General features: G+C 31.4%; 1 protein-coding gene across 1 annotated transcript in view; it reads right to left on the bottom strand.

Annotated features, from left to right (window-relative positions):
- The window catches only part of LOC125055017 (ATP-binding cassette sub-family G member 1-like), a 42423-nt gene extending 22382 nt beyond the window's left edge, over window positions 1-20041 (bottom strand). Inside the window, exon 1 of the mRNA XM_047657209.1 lies at window positions 19707-20041. Within this exon, the coding sequence (XP_047513165.1) occupies window positions 19707-19926 (220 nt within the window). The 5' untranslated portion in view covers window positions 19927-20041. The remainder of the gene's footprint in view (window positions 1-19706) is intronic.
- Window positions 20042-23257: the final 3216 nt, after the last annotated feature.

Genomic DNA, 23257 nt, shown 5'->3' with positions numbered 1-23257 from the left:
CCCAGAGGCTCTTTTATCTCTGCCTTTCAATAAATTTAAGAAATGTATTTAAAGAAAAGCTGTGTAAAAAGGCTTACTATAAAGTCAACGATTATCTAGTTGATAAAAGGGCCTGGGACTAGTGCTAGACAGGCTACCTCTAATTAATTTGCGATAATTGTTTTAAAATAAGTGTTGTTTGATGATTTGATATTTTAAAAGAGTACCGAGAGTTTTTTACGCCGGCTTTTTCTCTCGACCTACACCCTCTGTCTTCTTTGCCGATGAGTAGGGATGCCTACAAATTCAAATTTAATGACGTGGAATAAGTGATACATGTATCTTATGTTCCATAATAAACATATTTTATTTTTTATTTTTTTATTTTATCTAGGCTTTGAATGACTGGGAATTAATTAAAAAAAAATTGCCTATGTTACTCAGGGATAATGAGACAGATCGTAGACTGGCAGGTGGTTCAAGGCTGGTATGTCGGTCTCCGGTGGCCCGGAACCGCGGGTTGTGATTGAGCTCTCTATGTCGGATATAAGCTCGGGTCCCTTGGGTTCTGCCTTTCATTCAATCGAACTTCGAGGGTGCATCTTATGGCCTTGTGAAGGGCTGAGGTGTTTTTAGTGCGTGGGGTCTCGCTACCCCTCTGAATAGCAGAGGGCTTTGATTCCCAGCCCCATAGTCCTCGCGACAAGCTGGACATCCATGGCGCGGGCAAGCGCATTTCCACCTCATAAAAAATCACTACTGGAGTGAGTTTTCGAGTTAATTCATATACAGAAGACAAATACAAATATATAATCTTTATTCGTGTAAATACTCATAGCTATTAATACTGTGTGGGTGCTATCAATCTGAACAAAATATCTTTACGAAAACCTTGCCAATCTTATAGATTGACAGAAAATAAAAGCGCTCAATCGGAAACATTGTTTTTTTATAAACTACGTTTTCGACATAACAGATATCCGAAGGAAATTGACGTTTCGTCGTATTTCTAACAAATTACAGTGATTTCCACTCCCTGATGTTGTGGTTTTATTTATTTGCGGGAAATTGTTTGGTTATATACCTATGCATTTTGATATGCCTCACCGCAAGAGGTCAACTCAAACGCTTGTTGTATAAACCTTGAAAACGTGTTGGATCGTGTTGCTTTTGAGAAGTATTCTTCGCCGAATAACGCATCAAATCCGTACGTACCACAATAGTTTACCCTATTGGCTCCTAAGAACTCTTTCAACAAATTTAGTTACTGATTTTTGAAGTTATACTTCTTTAGGCGCGTTATGAAAAATTTATGAGAGTGAAATTTAATGATGCGCGCGCACCGTGACACAAAATTCAGTATGGGCCCCGAGCGTGCCCGAGCGAGATGGGAATAAGACAATCTACTTATAGTACCTTTTAAACAAATAAAGCAGTTTTAATTATTTTTTTAAAGAAATTTAGCAATGCTTTTTCACAAAGACCTATGTATACTTAGTTAAAAGGTTATGAAACATACCTAGTTATTAAATTGAATTAATAATATAATATAATAATTATTATTATTAATATTAATTAATAATTGAATAATATACTAAATATTAAATATTGTTAAATTATTAACGCTTAATATTGATTATTAATTATTTAATATTTTAAAAAAATAAAGAAAGCCAAAGAAGTATATTTTCTTACGCGCGTACAAAAGTACACGCACCATTTTTTTTATATAACACGGATCAAACGGGCAGGAGGCTCACCTGATGTTAAATGATACCCGCCGCCTATAGACACTCACACTGCCAGAAGGCTCGCAAGTGCGTTGCCGGCCTCTCAAGAATTGGTACGCTCTTTTCTTGAAGGACCCTAAATCGAATTGGTTCGGAAATACTTTACTGGGCAGCAGGTTCGAATAGTGGTGGTGCGTGGGAAAAACAGCCTTAAAATTAGGTGATACAGGCGGTATTCTGTCATGACGTCCGATTATAAAACTCAGAAGCAGGTAATCCGGACTTCTTTGAACGATTTTTACGATTCCTGTTTTAAAAATATAAAACGTGTTGTTAAACTTCTAAAAATTTAAAAACGTATACAAACGTCTTGTCATGTAAAAACAATGAATACTAATGAAAAGGCTTTTACCTTAATCAAAATGGTATTTAATTATTACTGCACTACATAGGCTGTATGTCGTTGTGCTATTGCGCTATTGCAAAAATATATAAAGTGTATAAATTGGCATATGAGTGTTTTAATATTATAGTATATTAAGTGGCAAGTAGGTGATTAGCCTTTTCTGCTATCTATATTTCTGCTTTCTATTTGGGTCTAAGGCCGATTTCCTCAAAATAGTTTCCTTCACTATACGAGCGAGTTAAATGCGGCCGTAGACAGAAAGTCCATTGCTGCACAGCCGGGGTTCGAACCTCGAACCGATGTGAGTCGCACACTGAAGCCACTAATCCAACGCAGCTTTAGTTTACGCGCTGTCTTATTTTTCATTTCATTGTTGGAATGGTTCAATAATGAAAATTATTATATGTAAAATAAATGATCTAATAAAAGAAGTAAAAATGTTAAATGCTTTAATAGCCACGTCAATTAATACTTGATATAATTTTTATATGTTCATAATCGTAGTTATTGCCGCAAGAAATCGTTTTCTCCATAAACATGGAATGTCTATTTTTATTTAAGTACAGTCATGATTAAAGTGACTTTTGTAAAATAAGAATTACTTCACTTATGAACGTGGTGGTATTCCTTTTGAGATATGAAATATTAGTTAAACACATGTCAAAAATATCTGCTACAAAGGGCAGTCGCCAGTCAGCTAGATGGAAGTGGAGGGAAGAGAAGAAGGTTCTCCCGTCTCTTGCCTCCTATGTTGTCACGCATTGTAGACGCCATATGGCTATACCGCTGAGATCACAATAGAATGCGAAAGCGACCCCAAAGGCCTCTTAGATGCGCTCGTGTTGGTACTACTCAAGGTGGTTTAGTGGGTGTAGCTCATCCGGTTCTCTGAGTAGCAGATAAGTTCGCTGGTGAATGGCGAAGAATATAAAACACCTTCGATACAAAACGTCTCTAAAGGATTGGTGACCCGCGATAACACCGACTACACTGCGACAGTACTCTCAGTATAGCAATTTGTTATAAAGAAATTACATATTTCAACAATATTGCATTAGAGAGCTCCATTATTTTAGAGTAACATAAGTAGACGAGTGATATAAATATATGTCCAGATGTGGAAAAACGCTAGTAAAAAATATATATGCATTGTAATATATGCAAGTACAATTACGAATTCTGGAAACAATTTAACCTTAATTGCATTCCAATCTAACAATATGACTAATGTAAAACAAATTACATAGATAATTTTCATTGAGGTCGACTGGCGCCCTTACGAAATAACTATGTTAGGAGTTTTTCCTCATTCAGTTCAAGGGCGTTAGATTTGACCTACGCCTAATATGATATATAGGCTTAGTTAACGATATATCAATAAAGTTTCAAATATCATAAGAATACGTAACTTCAACTATGATCGTGCCACAAACTTGCACGAGTAACTTGCTCTTCCTTGAATGAAAGATATTACACGTTATACAATTTTACTATGTGTAATTCATCGTTTTAAACATATTTAAAATGTATCGAAGTTTTACTAAATTATCTAGGTATATCTACATAGGAATACAAAGTTTTAATAGTGACCTGCAAAATATGCACGAGCGACTTACGTTTGTGCTATTTCCCAGCTCGTAGACAAGATATTCCAGCGGATTTATACTACAGTATGCGCCTCTTTCGAAGCTTCGATATCCTAAATGTCCTGCCTACTTTAAACACTACAATATTTCATTTTACCTACACAAAATCTCGTAAACTATACGTTAATTTATTCATATTGGATTATAAATGTTCAAGAAATCTCTGAGGAGGCAGCAAACTCAGCCGCGTTGGCACTTCCAAATACTAGAATAGTAATCCTTTACATTATAACAGGCATTAGCGTCACAATCTGTTTATGTATGTATATTTTAAACATAAATTAGTAATAAAATATCTATCAATATTCGTTTGTCTCGATAAAACTCGAGAATGGCTGTACCGATTTGGCTAATTTTGATCTTGAAATATTTGTGGAAGTTCAGAAAAGGTTTAAAGGAGAAACGTGTATAATATATATTTAAAAAAATCAAAACATACACAAGCATAAATAATTTAATTTTCCAATACAGTTCGTTTCTAGCTTCAATGTCTTTTGTTTTTTTAAATATTGTCACTTGCTTGTTAAATATTTTTAGGTTCGTTCAGGAGATTGTCTGTTTCATAGACAATTAAAAGAAATATATGTAGGTGATACGAAGTTAACCAGGTCATCTAGTTATATATAAAATTGTAAATAAACAATTTTATTACAAGTTATGTATAACAATTTAATATAGGCTTCAACATCGGTGCGTGACATACAATTTCTTTGTTGAAGGCGAAAAGCAACTATCTATTGACTAAATGTCACGTCTTTGCCGAATGTCTCATTAAGGAGGGCTCAAAGGAGGGATCTTTGTAACGATTGTTACCTTTTTCTAAGGGATTTCAATAGAAATTTCTATTGTTACTATAGAATTCAGTCTGGTGCAATAATAAACAATTTCCTATTTTTATTTTATCTCTTAATTCAATAGAGCTAAAAAATTCATTACTTGACAATTTAAAAATCATTCTTACATTTTTGTGATGAAATACGTAGAAGGCTGATCACCTACTTGCCCATACAGATAAAAAAAGTGTGTGTGTGTCAGCTACGACGCACGATTGGAGTTTACTCCTTACGAACGATAAAATGGCGATAATGTTCTGTGGCTGTCGACCATATTTTCATACTAAAGGTGGTAAGAATATATGTTTTTATAATATAAATGTTTGTAGTAGTAATAAAACGTGCCTACATCATCTATGCCCAAATAGGATTTTCTTTCTGTGACCAAAGTTACCTTTATAGTAAGAGAAGAATAAGAATGAACAATCTTTTTAGTTTTAATTTCACTGACCATTACTATTGACAAAACTCTATGGCACGCTAGACAATCTACTTTTATTTTTTACACATGTCAACACTGACAATGTCGTAACGTGGCTGTCAAAACGTGAATTCAAAATAGAAAAGTCTGTGTAATGTATTCCATCTCATTCTTTTACACGTTCAATCCTACAGATATATATGTTTGTCTCTTTCTACATAACGCCTCAACTTTTCGTGTTACACATAACGCCTCAACTTTTCGTGTTACACTTGATTTTACTCCTCATAAAATTTCCGTACCGGGCCTTATAAATAAAATAAGGAGTAAACTCCAATTATCTATGAAATAGACGCAAAAAATTATATTATACCAGCTCCGTTTGGGCGTGACGGGATTTCATATATATTGTCATCTGAAACCGTTTTTTTAAAGGTAGTACTAATCAATATATAATAATATAAATAATCATCGATTGTATAACATTTTATCATGGTCGTTGACTGGTTTTAACCTTAAAGATACAGGTAGGATAGTCCACGTGGTGACATTGACCCTTGATACATTTGAATATTAATATTTTGATATTATGAAGGCTGTATCTGGTATTTCGATCATCTATAGTTTTTTTCCGTTATAATGATATAAGGTTACCTGAACTCGTTAGTACTTCAAAGAATATGTCTGAGGGAAAAATAAAGTTTCCCGTTTTTTCATTACTGAATTAATTATGTACTCGCTTCTAGGAAAACATTTTATCGACGAAATAAAATTGTAATAATAAAATGTGTGTTTTGTTTTAATATATATAAGTTTAAGATAAAAATATGTATTACCAGGATTTAAAACATAACCATTAATTACAATGAGTCAACAGATTTCTTTCTTAATTACAAAAGTGCTAAAATTTACTTAATTACTTAAAATTAACTTAAAATATTGATTTCATAACTGGGATTTGATAATGAAAAAAAAACAAGAGAAAATAATTTTTGAAAAATCGGTTAAATAAATTAAATTTTACAAAACATGATCAAAGTGGATACCATGAGCTCTATCTCTTACATGCTGATAATCATATGGGTATTACTTCTTCTTTTTAATGTCTTGCTGTGATGCGCATATAGGTGGTCGGAGCTGCGATTTCATTAAGTACATCCTCTTTATTGTGTACTAGTGGCCTTCCGAAGCTCGTGCGGCCGATACCAGTTCCAGGAATTCCCCTTCCTTGAATACGTTATGCACGCGAGTAAACACTCGAGAATCGTGATGATAGTGCTGCAGCTCGATTAGCCACACTCGCCGTACACTAAATGTATTCGAGAACATCCAGAACTAGTGTAAAGCAGAGGCAGTTGTAGTCTTGGCACCAAAAAGAGTGGTTTATTTATTACGAAAATGTCAAATATTTCGAAAATTAAGACACTTTTACTAAACATAAAGCTGAGTTATATTTGAACCGTCACAACCCTGTACCCGCTACCTTATTATCTATTAATTACGCCACAGCCTGTATATATACAGGTTTATTAGTAATTTTGATCCCTATATGCATTATGCAAAAGTGAATCATTTTATGTTTTTTAGCTTTTTTAATGAGTCAAAATTGCAACATCATAAATGTATAAAAATAAAAATATGATCTCATTTTCTTCTGATTTATAAAAGTGATTAAACACACACGTAAACTATTTCTCTTATATACACTATTATATTTTCTATTTACTTATTTACTTTAGTTTTTCCAGTTAAGTAATATCAAAACTATCCAAATGAACCATTTCAAAAGATAACAGAAAGGTAGGTTTTATTAATTTTTCCATATCTAACGAGAGACCGTACTTCAAACGATTTCTCTTCAGTTACAAAATATAACAGTCAAAATTCAAAGCTACAACGGAACGTGCTAAAATACGCTTCTATTTGACTCACTATGTGAAATGGGTTTAAATATTTTTAATAACATATTGCTAAGGGAATATAATATGGTACAAAAATGTTATGGTGGTACAATCTAAAGTTCGCATATTCTGCCACGTTCGCATATTCACACACATGTCCTAATGGCGTGCAAAAAAATGAATTTTTCATAGAAGTTACATACATTATGAGTCATATCAGTATAGTCAATTCTTATAGTATTTGTAGTTATGAAATATCACATTATTAAAATATATTGTTACGTTAACAAATTAATATGAATTGTAATGTTTCACGCAAATAATCAATAATAGAATTTTGTTCTTTTTTTCATTTTTTATTATTTATTTTTAGTGAGCCTAGTCCCACAGGATCAGGTTCATACATAATTTTAATTTCAAATAGTTAAAGTAGAGAGAGAAAGAAGTTTTGTCACGTTTGTCGCTTTATGAAGATTCGTAAGCTACATTCAGTAAGCTATAGGTATGTTAAAGTAAGTAAAGTAAAGCAAAAATTATTTAAATAATAAAATACAATTTTTGAAATTATTATACATAAATGGTTCAGGGTAGTTGTCTTTAAAACGAAGATCGAATCATTTTGATCATTGGGTACAATAAGTCTTTGATCACATTATTTACTGAATACGGTTCAAAGCCGTTCTTTCTTGGCCTAATCTTATCAATCAGTATCGGAATCGAATAATATTGAAATTATTCTGATTCAATACAAAGCCCTTTCCCCTCTGTTTGGAGATCAAGGAGCTTGGTTAATTTTGTTTTTTTTTATAGTCGAATTATTTAATTGGACGTGAACATTACATTTGGATGTAGAAATAATATAATTGTTTTGATGCCTATTAGTATTTATATCGTTTTGAATTTACCCGAAACTTTATAGATAGCCAATTACGCGAGCAAGACAAAGAAATTATTTACCCGCAAATGAAACAATGCGTGGGTAATACCACGCTCTTTAACCACTAAGTCACAGAGGCAAAATAAAATCTATTCTCTACTTTATCTTTAAGATGCGAGTAAGTGTTATTTACGTAGACTGTAAAATCTAATAATATGAGAGTTGCACACTTAGTTAAATACTCCGAAAAAATATATTTATTAATTAATCAAAATAAATTTCGACGCAAATAAAATTTTATATGATTTCAGAGTCCTTGCCTTGAGACACGAATCATAAATTTATAATTTCTTTATAATTTATTTAATTCCTTAGCTATATATAATAAAGATATCTTTTTGTTAATATTTGCCACGCAATTAAAGTGCCAATAACGTTAAATCTGCATTTTACTTTAATTTTTATTGCAGAAAATGTTATTTACACTTACTAGTCTTTTTGGATTAGTAATAATGTATACTTTTGTATTATGTCTAAACTATTTATTTTTATTTAATAATTGTTTCGTTTGATATGCCCTGAAGCATGATCAGCTTTTAAAAATCTATGAAGCCTGAAATTTATACTCAACATATTCAAATGTTATGTAACAATTATATAGTCTGTAATGGAAAACTAAATAAAAACAGATTTTATTTGGTTTTCCATCACAACATAGTCTAAAAAATAAAGTGACGTTACAACCTCTTATTATATCGTTATTTTTAAGAAGGCAAGTTGTGGTGACCAGCATTATGTGTCTGACACACGTCCACACTCTGTAATGTACCTAAGCCCTAAGTTTAAATTCTGTTTTTGAAGTTATACTTCTTTAGGCGTGTTATGAAAAATTGATGAGAGTGAAATTTTACGATGCGCGCGCACCGTGACACAAAATTAACAGAATGAAGTTGCCCACGGTAGATGCTTCGGCATTGGACATAATTTAAAAACAACATTGGAATAATAATAGAATTTATGTTACACTTAATGTAAGAGAATAATAATAAATATTTATTTATTTAATTTTTCAAATGTAAACTGAACTTTATTGACTATAATTACTCCTTTTCCAGTCTTTGATTATTTAGTTGTAATTTATTATTTGCATGCAATCAAAAACTATTTTTAATAATGCCAAAGAAGTATGACGTACATAAGTACACGCACCTTTTTTTTCTTACCTTATGTTTTTTATACGCTATATATTTATAATAAAGAACAACAATGATTTATCTAATTTGTTGATCTGTGAATTATGTTAAATATATGCAAAGCAAATTATAAAATTAACATAAATGAAGGATATAACAATTCCATAAAATATTTTCTATACTCATGTTATAAAGTAGAAGAGTTTGTTCGAACGCGAAACTACTGGCCGAAATTGATTTGTGTCAGGATCGGGGCATCATTGATAAATATCGCAAAAACAGGAAGAGAGTTTATTGGGAGATTCCGCTGTGTTTGCCGCGTAAACAGTTAAAACAGTTTCGATTCGAAAAAGTTTTTTTTTTAAATTATTGATTTTTTTATACAGTAAATAAATTGTACACTAAGATTGGCATAAATAAAATAATAGGGGCGGCCTGGCAAAAAATGGTATCAAACAAGTTAGATCACGTGAAAACCTAAAACTTGTGTTTTGCATATCAATGTTTATTCCAACAATTTGTAATTAAGCTATTAAACCAATTTTGATTTCCTCTTGATCTGGCAAAGAAATTCTAACATACTTTTATATACACACAATTTGTATATGGCAATATTTGACGGCTCGAACTTTTCTTTACTCTGGTTAGATTTTATGTTTACGAACGCTATTTAGTTTCAAACACAAAACGTTACTTAAGTTTTCCATCAAACTAGTAACTCGTTGTCAATTTATACACAGATTATTTTTATTATTCATCTATGTCTTCGTATAATTTATAATATCTTGACAGCTATATTCAATTCCATTTATAATTATCATGTATATTTATGTTTCTTCGTATTAATTTATTGAACGGAAAATAGAAGTTCAATCAATGCTTTATTAGATAGAGGACAGCTCCTTACAAATTTTGTAAAACAAAAAAATTTGGCGATTAAAAAGAGTGGTGATGAGTTTATTGCCAGTTCTTCTCGTCCGTTCTATGCCCTTGATTTGAGAAATGGCAGTAAATGTAAAATTAGGAGATGTATAATGTAAGATTAGGATTAAAAATGATTTAAGTCTTGATGAGAAAACGATCACCTAGTGCACAAATGCAATGTGTCTATTAGAGGGTAGGGAAGTCATTTATAATAATGCTAAAAATATTAAACGTTGAGGATTATTTAAAAAATAAAAATTTCATTCTGTTTTGTTAGTTTTATGGTTGTCGTTAATGCTGTGGTTGCCGATATATAAAACAATACAATATTCTATTTAAAATACTCTATAACTACAAATATTTTATGCATAAATAAACGCCTTAACATACATATTATAAAATACAGCCTTGAAATTTATTATTATTTTTTCTATCTGGTTGATGAATGATTTTGTCGGTAACATACGTGAGTAATTATAGGAACTAAAATATTGGTCATAAATTACTTAACCCAGTATTATAAGACATTACATTTTAAATAACCAGCTTAACCATCGGTGGGTTTCATAATACTACTAGCAGACCGGCTAAGCGTTGCTGAGGCTATGGTTTTTGTTATATTACATAGTAGTAAACTATTCAAGGGTAGGAGATCATCAGTCTTGGAGACCACCATGCTTTTTTGGTGGTTATGCCATTAAATTGTAGCTTATGTGAAACGTACGTACTTTTAACACAGCGCCATCTGTTAGAATTATGACTATCAAATAATAAACAAATATTTTGCAATAACATAATATTGCGGGTATAACTTGAGAGAGATTTAAGCTATACTATCTTTTAAGTTAGATCCAACTGCAAACGGTGTGCAAATTTGATTGAAATTGGTTCAGTAGTTTAGGAGTCCATAGCGGACAAACAACGTGACGCGTAATTTATATATGTTAAGATGAAACTAGCACGAACAATTATGTATTGGAAAAAAAATCTCGAAAAGGTGCATCACCACGTAGAGAAATAAGCTTTTCTATTTTAATCCAACGGGAATGGTACCTGATAATAATAATAATAATTCTTTATTTTTTCCCATATAACATTTGAAACAAACAGTACGATGACAAAAGGTATTGGGAGACTGGTTTCTAAGCTAGGTCCACAGCAAAGTCATACTGAGTCATAACAAAAAAGTACATATATGTATGTGTGAGTGAGTGTGTGTATGTGAGTGCGTATTTGGGAGGGTGTGTGTAGGTTGGTAGCAGGCACACGCTTGAGACCATGATATGTGGAAATGATTTTAATACATCTAGCAGATTTTCTGTTTGGTCATAGTTCAAAGTAAGTAAAAATTTATAGACTATTTGATAACAAATATATTCCATAGTAAATGTTCTATAACGAAATCATAACTTTTTAATGTTTATTAAACTGAACGAAATAATAGGTTAAACATATCGTATTCAATAAAATTGTTATATACCTTTATAATTTCTGCTCCAAAACCAAAGTATTTGTCATGCGGCGTAGCACCACGATTTTTGATGTATCGCATGCAATCTCCAATTTGTTGGGGAGTTAGGAATTCCGCTCGGCATGCAAAGTGTTGACAATAGAGAATCACTGGGGAATGGTGGCAGTAGTTACCGATTTCACTAGACGAGCCTTTTGTCAACGGTCATTCAAATTTATTCCATTTTTAAAATGCTCAAGCTTTTGGATTGGACAACAAGTATTTGAAATGGCGGCAGACTTTTTAACGATAATAATCTACTCGTGTCACAACACTATTTGCCTCGGATTCAATCTGTTTTTTTACTTGAATATAAAAGAAAACAATTATTGTTTCATAGACAAGTAGGCGATCAGCTCTTTGTATTTGACATGTCAATGTTTACCTTCACCGTCAAATTGTTTATTGCAAACATAAATAGGGAATTTATTGGTGTATTTATGGAATTTAAACGCATCACACCACAACTGTTATTACTGTATCTGACGCAAAGGATAATCGTGTGGAAAGTTTGAATGTCCTTCAGAATATGTTAATTCAAATTTGAAATGTGTTGTAAAGAATAATTTAATTCCAAACATTGATCAACAATCTTTTTATTGTTGTGTAATTATAACTTTATTGAATATGAATTAAATAGGATATGATTATTAATTAAATTTCAACAAAATTATGAAACTTGACTAGAATTTCATTTACATAAGTTATTGTATTTTTGATACGTTTATGCAAAGTTCTTTAGAAATTAAATAATCAAGGAAAGTTGTATAAATGAATTAAGTATTACCAAATACCATAATCGAAATCTAGCCGGTATACCTATCGTACCCGCATATAATAAATAAAATTATAAAATTTACAAAACCGTAATTATTTAAGATTGCAAATTAACGCCAGGGTCATATTTTGTCTCTTGCCAAACATAATACTATTTTATAGTCATTTTAAGTATTTAGACCAACCAGTTTTAAAATTACGAAAATAATGTTGTTGTCATTATTGTATAGTGCAGTTCACACATTTAAGTGTTTTAGATTGAAACATTGGTCACTTTATTGGACTTAAAAGGGTTTGAAATATGGAGTAGGCCTTTTGGAAATGTTTTTGAAAATGTCCAAATTTAGGGCCATGAAATCTGAGGTTTGTTTAGGGTCTCTCTCAGACTAGCAGAGTACTTTGAGTGTGTTTCCAGCTAACATGTACGCGCCAAGGCTGTCGTCCGGGATGCGTGCGCGCATTACCTTAAAAAACGATTTTTGTTAAACGATAGATGCATAACAATATTTTTAATTATATCGTACTTTTTTATTGTTTGTGTTTGAACACGTATAAAATTATTTCTAACTCAGTTAAAAAAAATAATATAATAATAAGAAAGAAATAAAATAACATAAATTAACGTGTCGCCTAGCCCGCCCAGGGTATGAAATTTAATCCGTAAGAAAATTATTTAAAATTCTTAAAACAATTTGTTGATTCATACTACCAAAAAAGCTGAAAATTAAACATTGCAGTCTAATGTATTAAGGCAAAAAAGTACAAAATAATGATAATATTTATTTGGTCTAAAGTTAAACAAAGGTTATTGCTATTACTAACAATTCGTGAGTCAAAAGAGGAAGGCTGGCGCTAATTGAAATGACTTTCTTTTGTGAAATGAAACCTTCCGCATTCATAAATAAATATCGAGAGCCTTTGTGAGAGAAATCATTTCCTTAACCGTCTTTTGTTTTTTTACTGATGTGTTCTGCGGTTAACATGACGCTTGATTAATGATTGTTTCCTTGGAATATCTTAAATTATAGCTATAAAATAATAATTGCGCTTTAATTTCTTTTATCATCACCATTAAAAGAGTGTACGACTGCTCATCTGAGCATTTCCTGATATATGTCATCGATTTCTCGAAGCCTTTGGGTAAGAACTAAGCGAAGCTATGACTTTGTATGGTTAGAATCAAATTTTTTTTTATATACGGAAGGGTATATAAAAAATTTCGTATAAAGTATTTACTCAGATATATATATAACGGTATATATATATATATATATATATATATAACGGCTATAAAGTATATAACGGTATTCTAAAAAAAAACGTGTGTGTACTTAGACGCGTTAGACGTTATACTTCATTGGCGTAATAATTTTCTTCGAGCACTTTAGAGGGACGTTTCCCTCTTCGAATTGCATTTTTCTTGTTCATTTTAATGGTCACTTCCAATCGAAACGATATATTATGTACTAATCATGATATTTGACAATAAATACTATGTTTTCAAATTGGAACGGGTTTTCTCGTGTAGAAATCATTATTTTGGTTTAAATAATCACGACTCTGAAAAACACTACGCCATGACAGACAATGCAACTTGTCGATAAAACAGAGTAAGCGCCAACTAGCGGCCTAGACTGTTTTACCAACCTTTGTACAGATATTCAGGGTGTCGGTTTTTTGTGACGGTGTGCGGATGTCAGTTTTTTGTGACGGTGTGCGTAAAAATTTACTCTCATCATTTTTCCCTAACGCACCAAAAGAAGTATAACTTCAAAAATATTCATGGGTTCCAACGCGCGAGCTAAGGATGACAATCGCTGAACCACTAGACTATCATTGTTATTCTACATAATAGTAATTATTGCTTCATTCAACTCGAAACCTTTGCGTTTAAATAAAGAAGATAATATACGCTTTAATTTCCTTAACGTTCTGACATTTAGCTGTAAGAAATTACAAATTTACACCTCACTTAACCGAATTAATTTTGGAGTGGAAGAAAATAGCGCAATTAGCGAAGACTTCTTATTAACGAGTTGAAATTCTTTAAAAATAACGTAACCGTCTCCAAACTGCGCTTAATAAATAAAATGAATATATTTCTTATTTGACTTTATATAGGTATACTTAAGAGCAGTGTTGGCCTAGTGGCTTCAGCGTGCGACTCTCATCCCTGAGGTGGTAGGTTCGATCCTCGGCTGTGCACCAATGGACTTTCTTTCTATGTGCGCATTTAACATTCGCTCGAACGGTGAAGGAAAACATCGTGAGGAAACCGATATGTACTTATGGACCCAAAAAGTCGACGGTGTGTGTCAGTCACAGAAGGATGATCACCTACTTGCTTATTCGATTGAAAAATGATCATGAAACAGATTCAGAAATCTGAGGCCCAGACCTCTTGAAAAAGCTATGCACATAACATATGTCATAGTAAACCTCCTTGTTCGGGTTCTTTGAAATTAAAAAGGTACAGTACGGCATGATAATTTTCATAATTCATATATTTTTTTAAAGTACATTATGCATTACTATATTTCGTGTTTGAAGAGATCGCTCATTAGTGACAAGGCTACCCGTTATATAATTTCTACTATGTATTTGAATACTATGTGAAAGTGAAGATAAGATTAAATATGCTGGTTGTTACTTTCGGCTTGTATATATATATATGTTTTTGTATCTTCTATTATAATAATGATTAAAAAAAAAACTTGTTAAAATACTTAGGTACAAATGATAGGAATTTAACGGATAGAAACAGATACTGTTAACAATGGTTACTTATTTATCAGGAAAGAAATAAATAGAAGGCCATAAAATATTACCTAAATATTATTATTGTATTATATATTAGACTAGTAGACTCGGCCAAGCGTTGCTGTGGCTAAGATTTTTGTTATATTACATAGTAGTAAACTATTCAAGAGAAACGGCAGGAGAACATCAATCCACCATGCTTTTTTGGTGGGTATGCCATTAAATTGTAGCTTATGTGAAACGTTGGTCTTTATTTTGATAAGGATCAATACCTAGGTACGAATAAAGAGCCTTTTCTAGCCGTGGTATTTCAATAAAAAAAATAATAATAAAAGGACGCTTATTGTGAGGTAACTATAAAAGATAGAAACATGGTGTCGTGACATTTTTTATAGATAGTGATGTGTCCTGAAAAAATTTAATACATCATTTTGTTCTATCATTAATAGTTTTCGCAGTGCACGCGATTGAAGGATTGAATTTTTTACACCTTGGACTAAGACTATTAAAGTTTTAGTAAGCATCCCTATTTTTTTTGAAAATAAAACATAGCCTATCTCACTCGGGAATAGTGTAGCTTGCCAACGGTGAAAGAATTTTTGAAATAGACATAGACATAACATTTATTACAAACGAACGAATCGGTCCAGTAGTTTCGGAGCCTATTAATTTCAAACAAACAAAAAATCAAATCTTTCCTCTTTATAATATTATATTAGTATAAATGACAAAATGTCAATTGCATATGTAAGGCCATTCATTTGTACGTACATTGACCTCAAATATCTCCTCTTTCGTTAGGAATTTCAAATAAATTTTTTACAGTTATTTACTCGTGCATTTGTTTTTCGAAAACCGGGAAAATGAAATGAAATGGTTTGAATTTTTTTCTTTACGTCACTATATATTTATAAAATGGAAAACATGAAATATCGCGTTATTTCGCGAGTTCCACAGTGGCACTAGTGCTGTAGAAACGGCTCGAAGGATTAATGATGTGTATGGCGGCGGTGTCGCAAAACAAAACACAGTGCATTTTTCGAGTTTCAATTGGAATGTCTAAGACTGTCTTCCACTGTACTCCCCGGACCTTCCATTTTTCTCGAAATTAGGATAATTTCTTAAAAGGAAAAAACTCTGATGGGGCAGTAGAAACCGCCTTCAAAAATTCTGTTGATTTCCGTCCAAATGGTTTTGTTAGTAAAGGGAGCAATGAACTACCTATAAGCAAAAGTGCAAAGATAGCAATAGTACCTACTTTGATTACTAAAATATATTCTATTTAAAAAAACAACTTTTTATTCCTCCCATACAAAACGCCAATTTCATTTTTATTTTCGGCTAAATTACACATAAATGAATACGGCTCAATAACACTGACACTATATATATATATATATATATATGTATATATTATAATATATACTAGCAGACCGGCCAAGCGTTGCTGTGGCTAAGGTTTTTGTTATATTACATAGTAGTAAACTATTCAACTATTCAACCATGCTTTATTGGTGGTTATGCCATTAAATTGTAGCTTATGTGAAACGTTGGTACTTTCAACACAGCGCCATCTGTTAGAATTGTGACTGTTAAATAATAAACAAATATTTTGCAATAAAATAATATTACGGGTATAAATTGAAATGTAAGCTATCCTATCTTTTAAGTTAGATCAAACTGCACACAGTGTGCAAATTTGATTGATATCGGTTCGGTAGTTTAGGAGTCCATAGCGGACAAACAGCGTGACACGTAATTTATATGTATTAAGATATATATATATATTTCGCTTATATTTCGATTGAGGTGTATAACATAAATCCTTATACGCTTACAATGTCCTGAATATAATATGTAGTATTATACATAAGTAACGTTGGTACGCTGTCTTGCCATAACTACATTTGTTTTCTAACCTATGTCTAAATTGTTAATAACACAGTATAATGTATATTTTAAACAAATCATTGTTATAAATAATGCCCACATTCATTTTACAAAACCATTTTAATTTTCGTAAAATAGGCCTCTCACAAAGGTAGACAATACTTTAATTAAGCCACGGGATTTCAATTATGATAATATGAAAATATGTTTTCTTTTATTTTTATAAAATGGAACATAGTGACAATGATTCCAAAAATAAGAAAAAATGATCGGTTTCTTTGCGACAGTATTTCTCACTGCGTATTTCACTCTCGCGTCTTTAGATGCTCTTCAGTGAATGTGAAAACTTTATTCATTACATGTATGAAGTGGGAAGAAAGGTACTCAGGAATACGTGACTGGTAAGGGTGAGCTTAATGCAAGACCTCCTCGGCTATTAGATGTATGTAGAAGTAATTCAACTTTAATAGAAAAACATTATTAATAATGGCAATCACCTTGGTCTATCTATCTAAGCTTTGATTTTGAGTAAATAAATGTATTAAAGCTATCACACCGTTTTACGCATTTGTAGCTGGAGTACCGTGTTCTTTTATCCCTTATTTTTGTACTTTAGGGGGCACAACACATAAGCTGTAATTACTTTGCAGTATTTTTTGGTTATAATGACTAAAGTTAAATGTGATAAAAATACGATTTGACATTGTTAATACTATTAAATAATTCAATATAAATAGTATTTATTACTTAATTTCTACATAATTAATTGTTCATAGGGTATCAAGGGTTTCATTCAGATCGAGGACGTATAGAATAACAAATTCAATACGTTTTTGATTTACCTTAGTCACATTTCCATGTTACGTTTTTGAATATCACCATGATTTAAAAAGGTCTCACTAGATTAATGCGTATATCGTTATTTTATCATATTGTTTTTATAACAAGAAAATTCTACGTAAATAATAATTAAATTCGCGTTCGAGATTTTTTATTATTGCTCAAAGTTATGGGAAACTAGTTTTTTTTTACGAAATTGAGTTCATTAGGCGCTAACATATTTTATAATTTGGATAAGTATTGATAAAAAATAATTTCGTAAATCATAAAACAAGTTTGCAATAAATTATTTCGCAGAGAAACGTTTAATTAATTCAACTTTAAATATTCCAGTTATTTTGTAACCAATATACGAATCGGAATAAATGATTATATTAAATAGTAACGAATTGTGATGATATTGGTGTTTTAATAAAAACACCCCAGTTCTCAAAAATAATTTCCTAAAAATTTTCAAAATTGAGGATGGATTTTTTTTCTTAATGGACCAAATGGTCAACGAGCTTTAGGAATTAAAGTAAGGTAAGAAGCCTTAAAACAAATTATCTATACCTACTTATATATTGTAAATAAATAATACTTAAGATATAATAAAGAGGAAAAGTTGTCGCGGGTAATCTCTGGATTTATTAAATCGATTCTGATAATACGAAAAGAAATTTACGTTATTTGTGAGTGTCATAGCCTATTTATTAAACCAAAATACAGTTGCGGTACTAATTTATATTCTACCGTCAAATTAAGCTTATACATATTATAATAATGGTGTGAAATAGTTTCGAGAATCAAGCATTATTTAAGGTTTGATTATGAATGTCTTCTGCCGATAATTTAACACTCGCTATTTGCTAGCAGGAATTATGATATATTTTGCGAGTTATCGACGGGCTTCAAAATAGTATAAGTTGTTTAAAGTGATTGTGTATCATGTAACCCCTAATGTGGCTTATAGGAGAATTCAGTATCATTTTAATTTTAATTGCTGCCAGCAAAACATCTATCGTTTTCGCGCGAAGTTGTTGTAACCTGGAAAATTTTAAAATTGGAAGACTATAACCTACGATTTCGCCATATGGAAAGGTGACGGTTTATTATAAACATATTTGTGATTAACGCTCAAATTTTATTTATTGTTTTACTGTAAATGTTGAGCGGAAGAATCTGAACGTTTCTTGTACAACGAGTTTCACTTTCTCTTTCGAATTTACTTTCTAAGGCATTACGTTATCTGTATATATACAATAGTAAAGTTTATGCAGTGATCAAAGAATACCCTTAGTGCTAGCAGATTAAAAAAAATAACCTGGAAATGTGAAGATTTTTTTTTATAAGAAACAGAGACTGGTGAACGGTGTTGAACATAATTAAATTACTGATATAACGGTAATTAAAAATATAACTGTATCTTTATAATTCAAGTTCGGTTAGATTGTACGCACGTCACGTCATATTTGATTGTAATTAATTTTTAGTTTTAATTTCATTAATAAAGATATTATTTATGGTTACTATTATTATTTAACTTTTGTCTAACATCTTAAATCCATAAACTGTTGTTTTCTTTAATTTGGATTTTTTTTAATTTAAATTGTTACAAGATTAACACACAAATATAAATGTATCGAAACTATAATGCTTTACAAAAAGATTTAACGAAGAGAGTAAGTGCGAACAAAATCTAGGTTTCAATGATATTTGCATTTAAATAAAAAAAAAACATATCTGGTTGTTTACGAAAAAAAAAATTAAACATCAAAAGATTATTTAAAACTATTTGTAATGTATTGATATAATATATTTAAATTGATTTAAGTGTTTTATTTTAGCTTATATATACGTAGATAACATGAGAGACAAAATTTTTTTTATTTTTTTATACGTAGGTAGTTAATATTTACCCGCTTATATTTTATTAATCGAAAACGGTGTGAGAAGAATCAATAATAATCAATTATTCTAGACCGAATAAAAAAATTATTTAATTATATTTTCTACGTTTATAAATAAAAAATACCCTACCTTTTTTAGAACTGACAGTATAACAAACATCTTCGAAGAGTATATGTACGGGTGGTCTTTTAGCCATACGGTTCAGAGCCTTAAGAGTAGACCCAGCTCTCTCCAAAGCCGCTGGAGTCCACTGATCTTCCTGAACTTGGTTTACTAATTGCATTTCCACTGGAGTATTGGCCAGGGAGGCACCCACAATAGCGCGACGTACTAGCGGTACATTCGACATTTTTGAGAAATTTTAACACATATTATAATAATCGGTCTATTTTACGATAAGCTGCGCGTGATACGAAACGCGCGAACTGCTCCGTTTGCCACCCGCAAATGCGGCTGTGCGTTCTTTGACCGTTTGCAATTCATATGACACTATCATTATTTAAAATACCGGTAGATCTTGTTTTAATATGAGTTTTTGATGTTTTATACTAAAAACGTTATTAAAAAAATAAACTTTTTGTGTTTTTTTTTAATTTTTGCAAACCTTTTTTTTGTTATCAACCAACAAATCTATGGCTCAATTTTTTTATCATAGTGACGACATTTTTTATATACAAGAAACGGTAAACATTGTGTAAAATAGGGTACAACATTTATATACAATTTTCCTGTGAGCAAACAATACAAAAGAAATCAATATAAAATGAAAAGTTTCGTAATTACGCGCCGCGTCAATCGAGTGTTTGGGAAATTATTTTCCAAGGAAACTTGATTTAGTGCTGTACCAGCAGGCAAACATCGTAAATCATGAAATCAACGAACAACGAAAAATCTCAATACGACCTCTTTGAAACGTGCTAAGATTTTTTCGTTATGAGAATGATTAATGGTATAGGAATGGCTTGTGTGTGACTATTGATTAAATAATATAAAGGACTATTAAATTTATAATATATAGAGGAGTGATTAATAGAATAGGCGCACTCAAAATCCTACATTGAAACCTGGTTCTATCTGTGCAATTAACACTTCTACGATGAAGAAAACCGGCCGTCACCGGGTACAGTAATCTTTCTTCTCTCTCTGTCTAATTGTGTTAAGGCTGTGATGAAAAGAGATAGATGAGTACTATAAACAAATTTATTAGATTTTTTTATGAGTATGATGGTTTTTAGCTTTTTTTCATAAACATGCATGAGTTTAAGTTAACGCTTAATTATCTTTGTTATAACTAATATAAGGTTAATAATAATAGCCTTTTAATTCAGATACTTTTACATTTAAACACATTTATATTTCAATTTTCTTTTATTATATGTGCCCTATTTTTCCAAATATCGCCATTCCTCTCTGCACTTAGCCACACTCTGCCATGTTAGGTTAATAAATACATTTACTTTTCGTGTCCTTCTTTCTTTTATATTGTTAGGATGTTTGATGTAAATAAATATTTTTTGTGAGCATATACATAAAATGAACCAACGTTATATTTTAAAGTTAATTAGATTAATTACACTCTTAATTTAAAATAATCGAAAACAGTGAAAGGTTAAAACAAAATTTTCGTAAATAAGTAAAATTAGCAAGCTTTACTTTACGAGGTCGTTTCTTCTCTTTGGTTTTGTCATTTCATACAAATGAAAAATCTATAAATAATTATTTTTTATTCACATCTCACACTACTTGCTAAACATTAACAAAGCCTTCATTAATAACCCTTCCATCCTAATTTAATTATGTAGAAAACTATGGAAAACATATTTATCAAAGAAATTGTGTCCATGTATTGTCAACGTGTTACAATCGCCACGGACATCATAAAAGAATTTCTTTCGTTCGTAGCGGGGAATACGTTGTACACGAATAAAATTATTTTCTGTAAACAAAAGCTAGAATTTTGTATTCTCAACCATTACCTAAGAATGAATGAAGATTTCAATCATTCCGACTACACAGTTTTTTATACAAATGCTTTTACTCAGTAAGGCATCTAACACACTCGCGTTGAACACCTTTAAACGTATTAAGGTAAAATACAGATGCATATTATGGTTAAAACCACACACCCCTAGCTTTATTTCTCTACTAATAATATAAAGAGGAAATATTTGTAAGCTTGTGAAGAAAAACCTCACAAAATACTGGACTGATTTACAAAATTGTAACAGAGACTATATTGATTTTATTTCATACATCATACATATATTTATATACAGCCGTGCGAAGCCGGGACGGGTTCTTATTTTACTATATAAAAGCTAAAGATTTTGTTTGGTTTGAATAAAAAGGCTTTTTGATTGGATTCTTCGATTCATATTTAAAATCGCTCAACTACTTATTCATTTATTCCAAAACTAAATCAGTCTAACGGCACTCTTAAACTAATGTACCTACTCTTTTGTCTCTTTTTGGTCAATTGTTTTTACTTTGTGATAAAGAGAGAGAGAGAGAGAGAGTATGTTAATGAAAACTTAACATATGAAATTGGTGTGTTATTATAAATAATTTAGACATATTGCTGGTGCCGATATATGATAGCTTTGCTGATTGCGTTGCTGGTCTAGTGGATTGAGCGTGCGTCACTCAACCCTGTCGTGCACCAATGTGTGCACAATTGTACCAGTGCACTTTTAACACTCGATCGTACGGTGATCAAGACATCGTAAGGAAACCGGCCTTAGAGCTAAAAATCGAAGGCATGTGTGAAGCACAAACGATCATGAAACAGATACAGCAATCTGAAACATAGGGGTTGTGGCGCCACTGCACTGGTTCAATAAATGATTAAACCTCGTGATTCACAAGTGTAGTCGTAGCATAAGGGGAATACAAATAATAAAACGGTAACTGAGTTGTCTGAAAGTTGCATTCACAGAATTTATGAGTCGTAAAATTGTGTTTTCGACGATTCCATCTTACACATAATAGATTTGACAAAGATAAACATAAATACTTTGCTGTCTTTATTGTTATCTAACATTCGTACTCAGAGTTGATCTTACGATTACTTATAACATTTATTTAAGATAAAAGGTTTTTATATATCTACTACTTTTAACCAATCACGAAAGTAAAAAAATTGTAGCTACCCTCAATCGATGCCCTTGATTTGAGAACTGGCAGTAAATATATAATTAGAAGCATTTAATGTATACGTATAGGCGGAAACATACTACTAAAACGCGACGCGACGTGTCGTGTCGACACCCGATGTCCATCGTGCACATTACCAACACGCGACACCACGACACGCTTGCAAATTCAGAAGTCATTTAGCTGATTTATTCCCCGCGCAATGTGCCAAAAAGCTTTTACCAATTTGAGGTTCAGATTCGAGGAATGTTTGCAGCGCAATGGTGCACACCTGGATGATGTTATTTTTAAGAATTAAATGTCAGATGTCTATTTTAATTGAAATAAAAAATTGTATGTGTATTGTATTTAGTTTTTTTATTATATTTTTTCAAATTCGCAAATCTTTCTGGCCCACTCTGTATTTTTAAAATAAACTGAATTGATTAGTAGGTTATTTGTATTAAACTAACAACATCCTAACTCCCTGTTTTTGTCCTTGTATTGAGGTAATCTCATGTCATATAAAACAGAATATTGTTTCACCA

Source organism: Pieris napi, chromosome 13 (assembly GCF_905475465.1).
Source record: "Pieris napi chromosome 13, ilPieNapi1.2, whole genome shotgun sequence".
In the NCBI taxonomy this organism is placed as follows: domain Eukaryota; kingdom Metazoa; phylum Arthropoda; class Insecta; order Lepidoptera; family Pieridae; genus Pieris; species Pieris napi.
The sequence above is the reverse complement of the archived record's forward strand: the minus strand, read 5'-3'. Positions and strand labels throughout refer to the sequence as shown.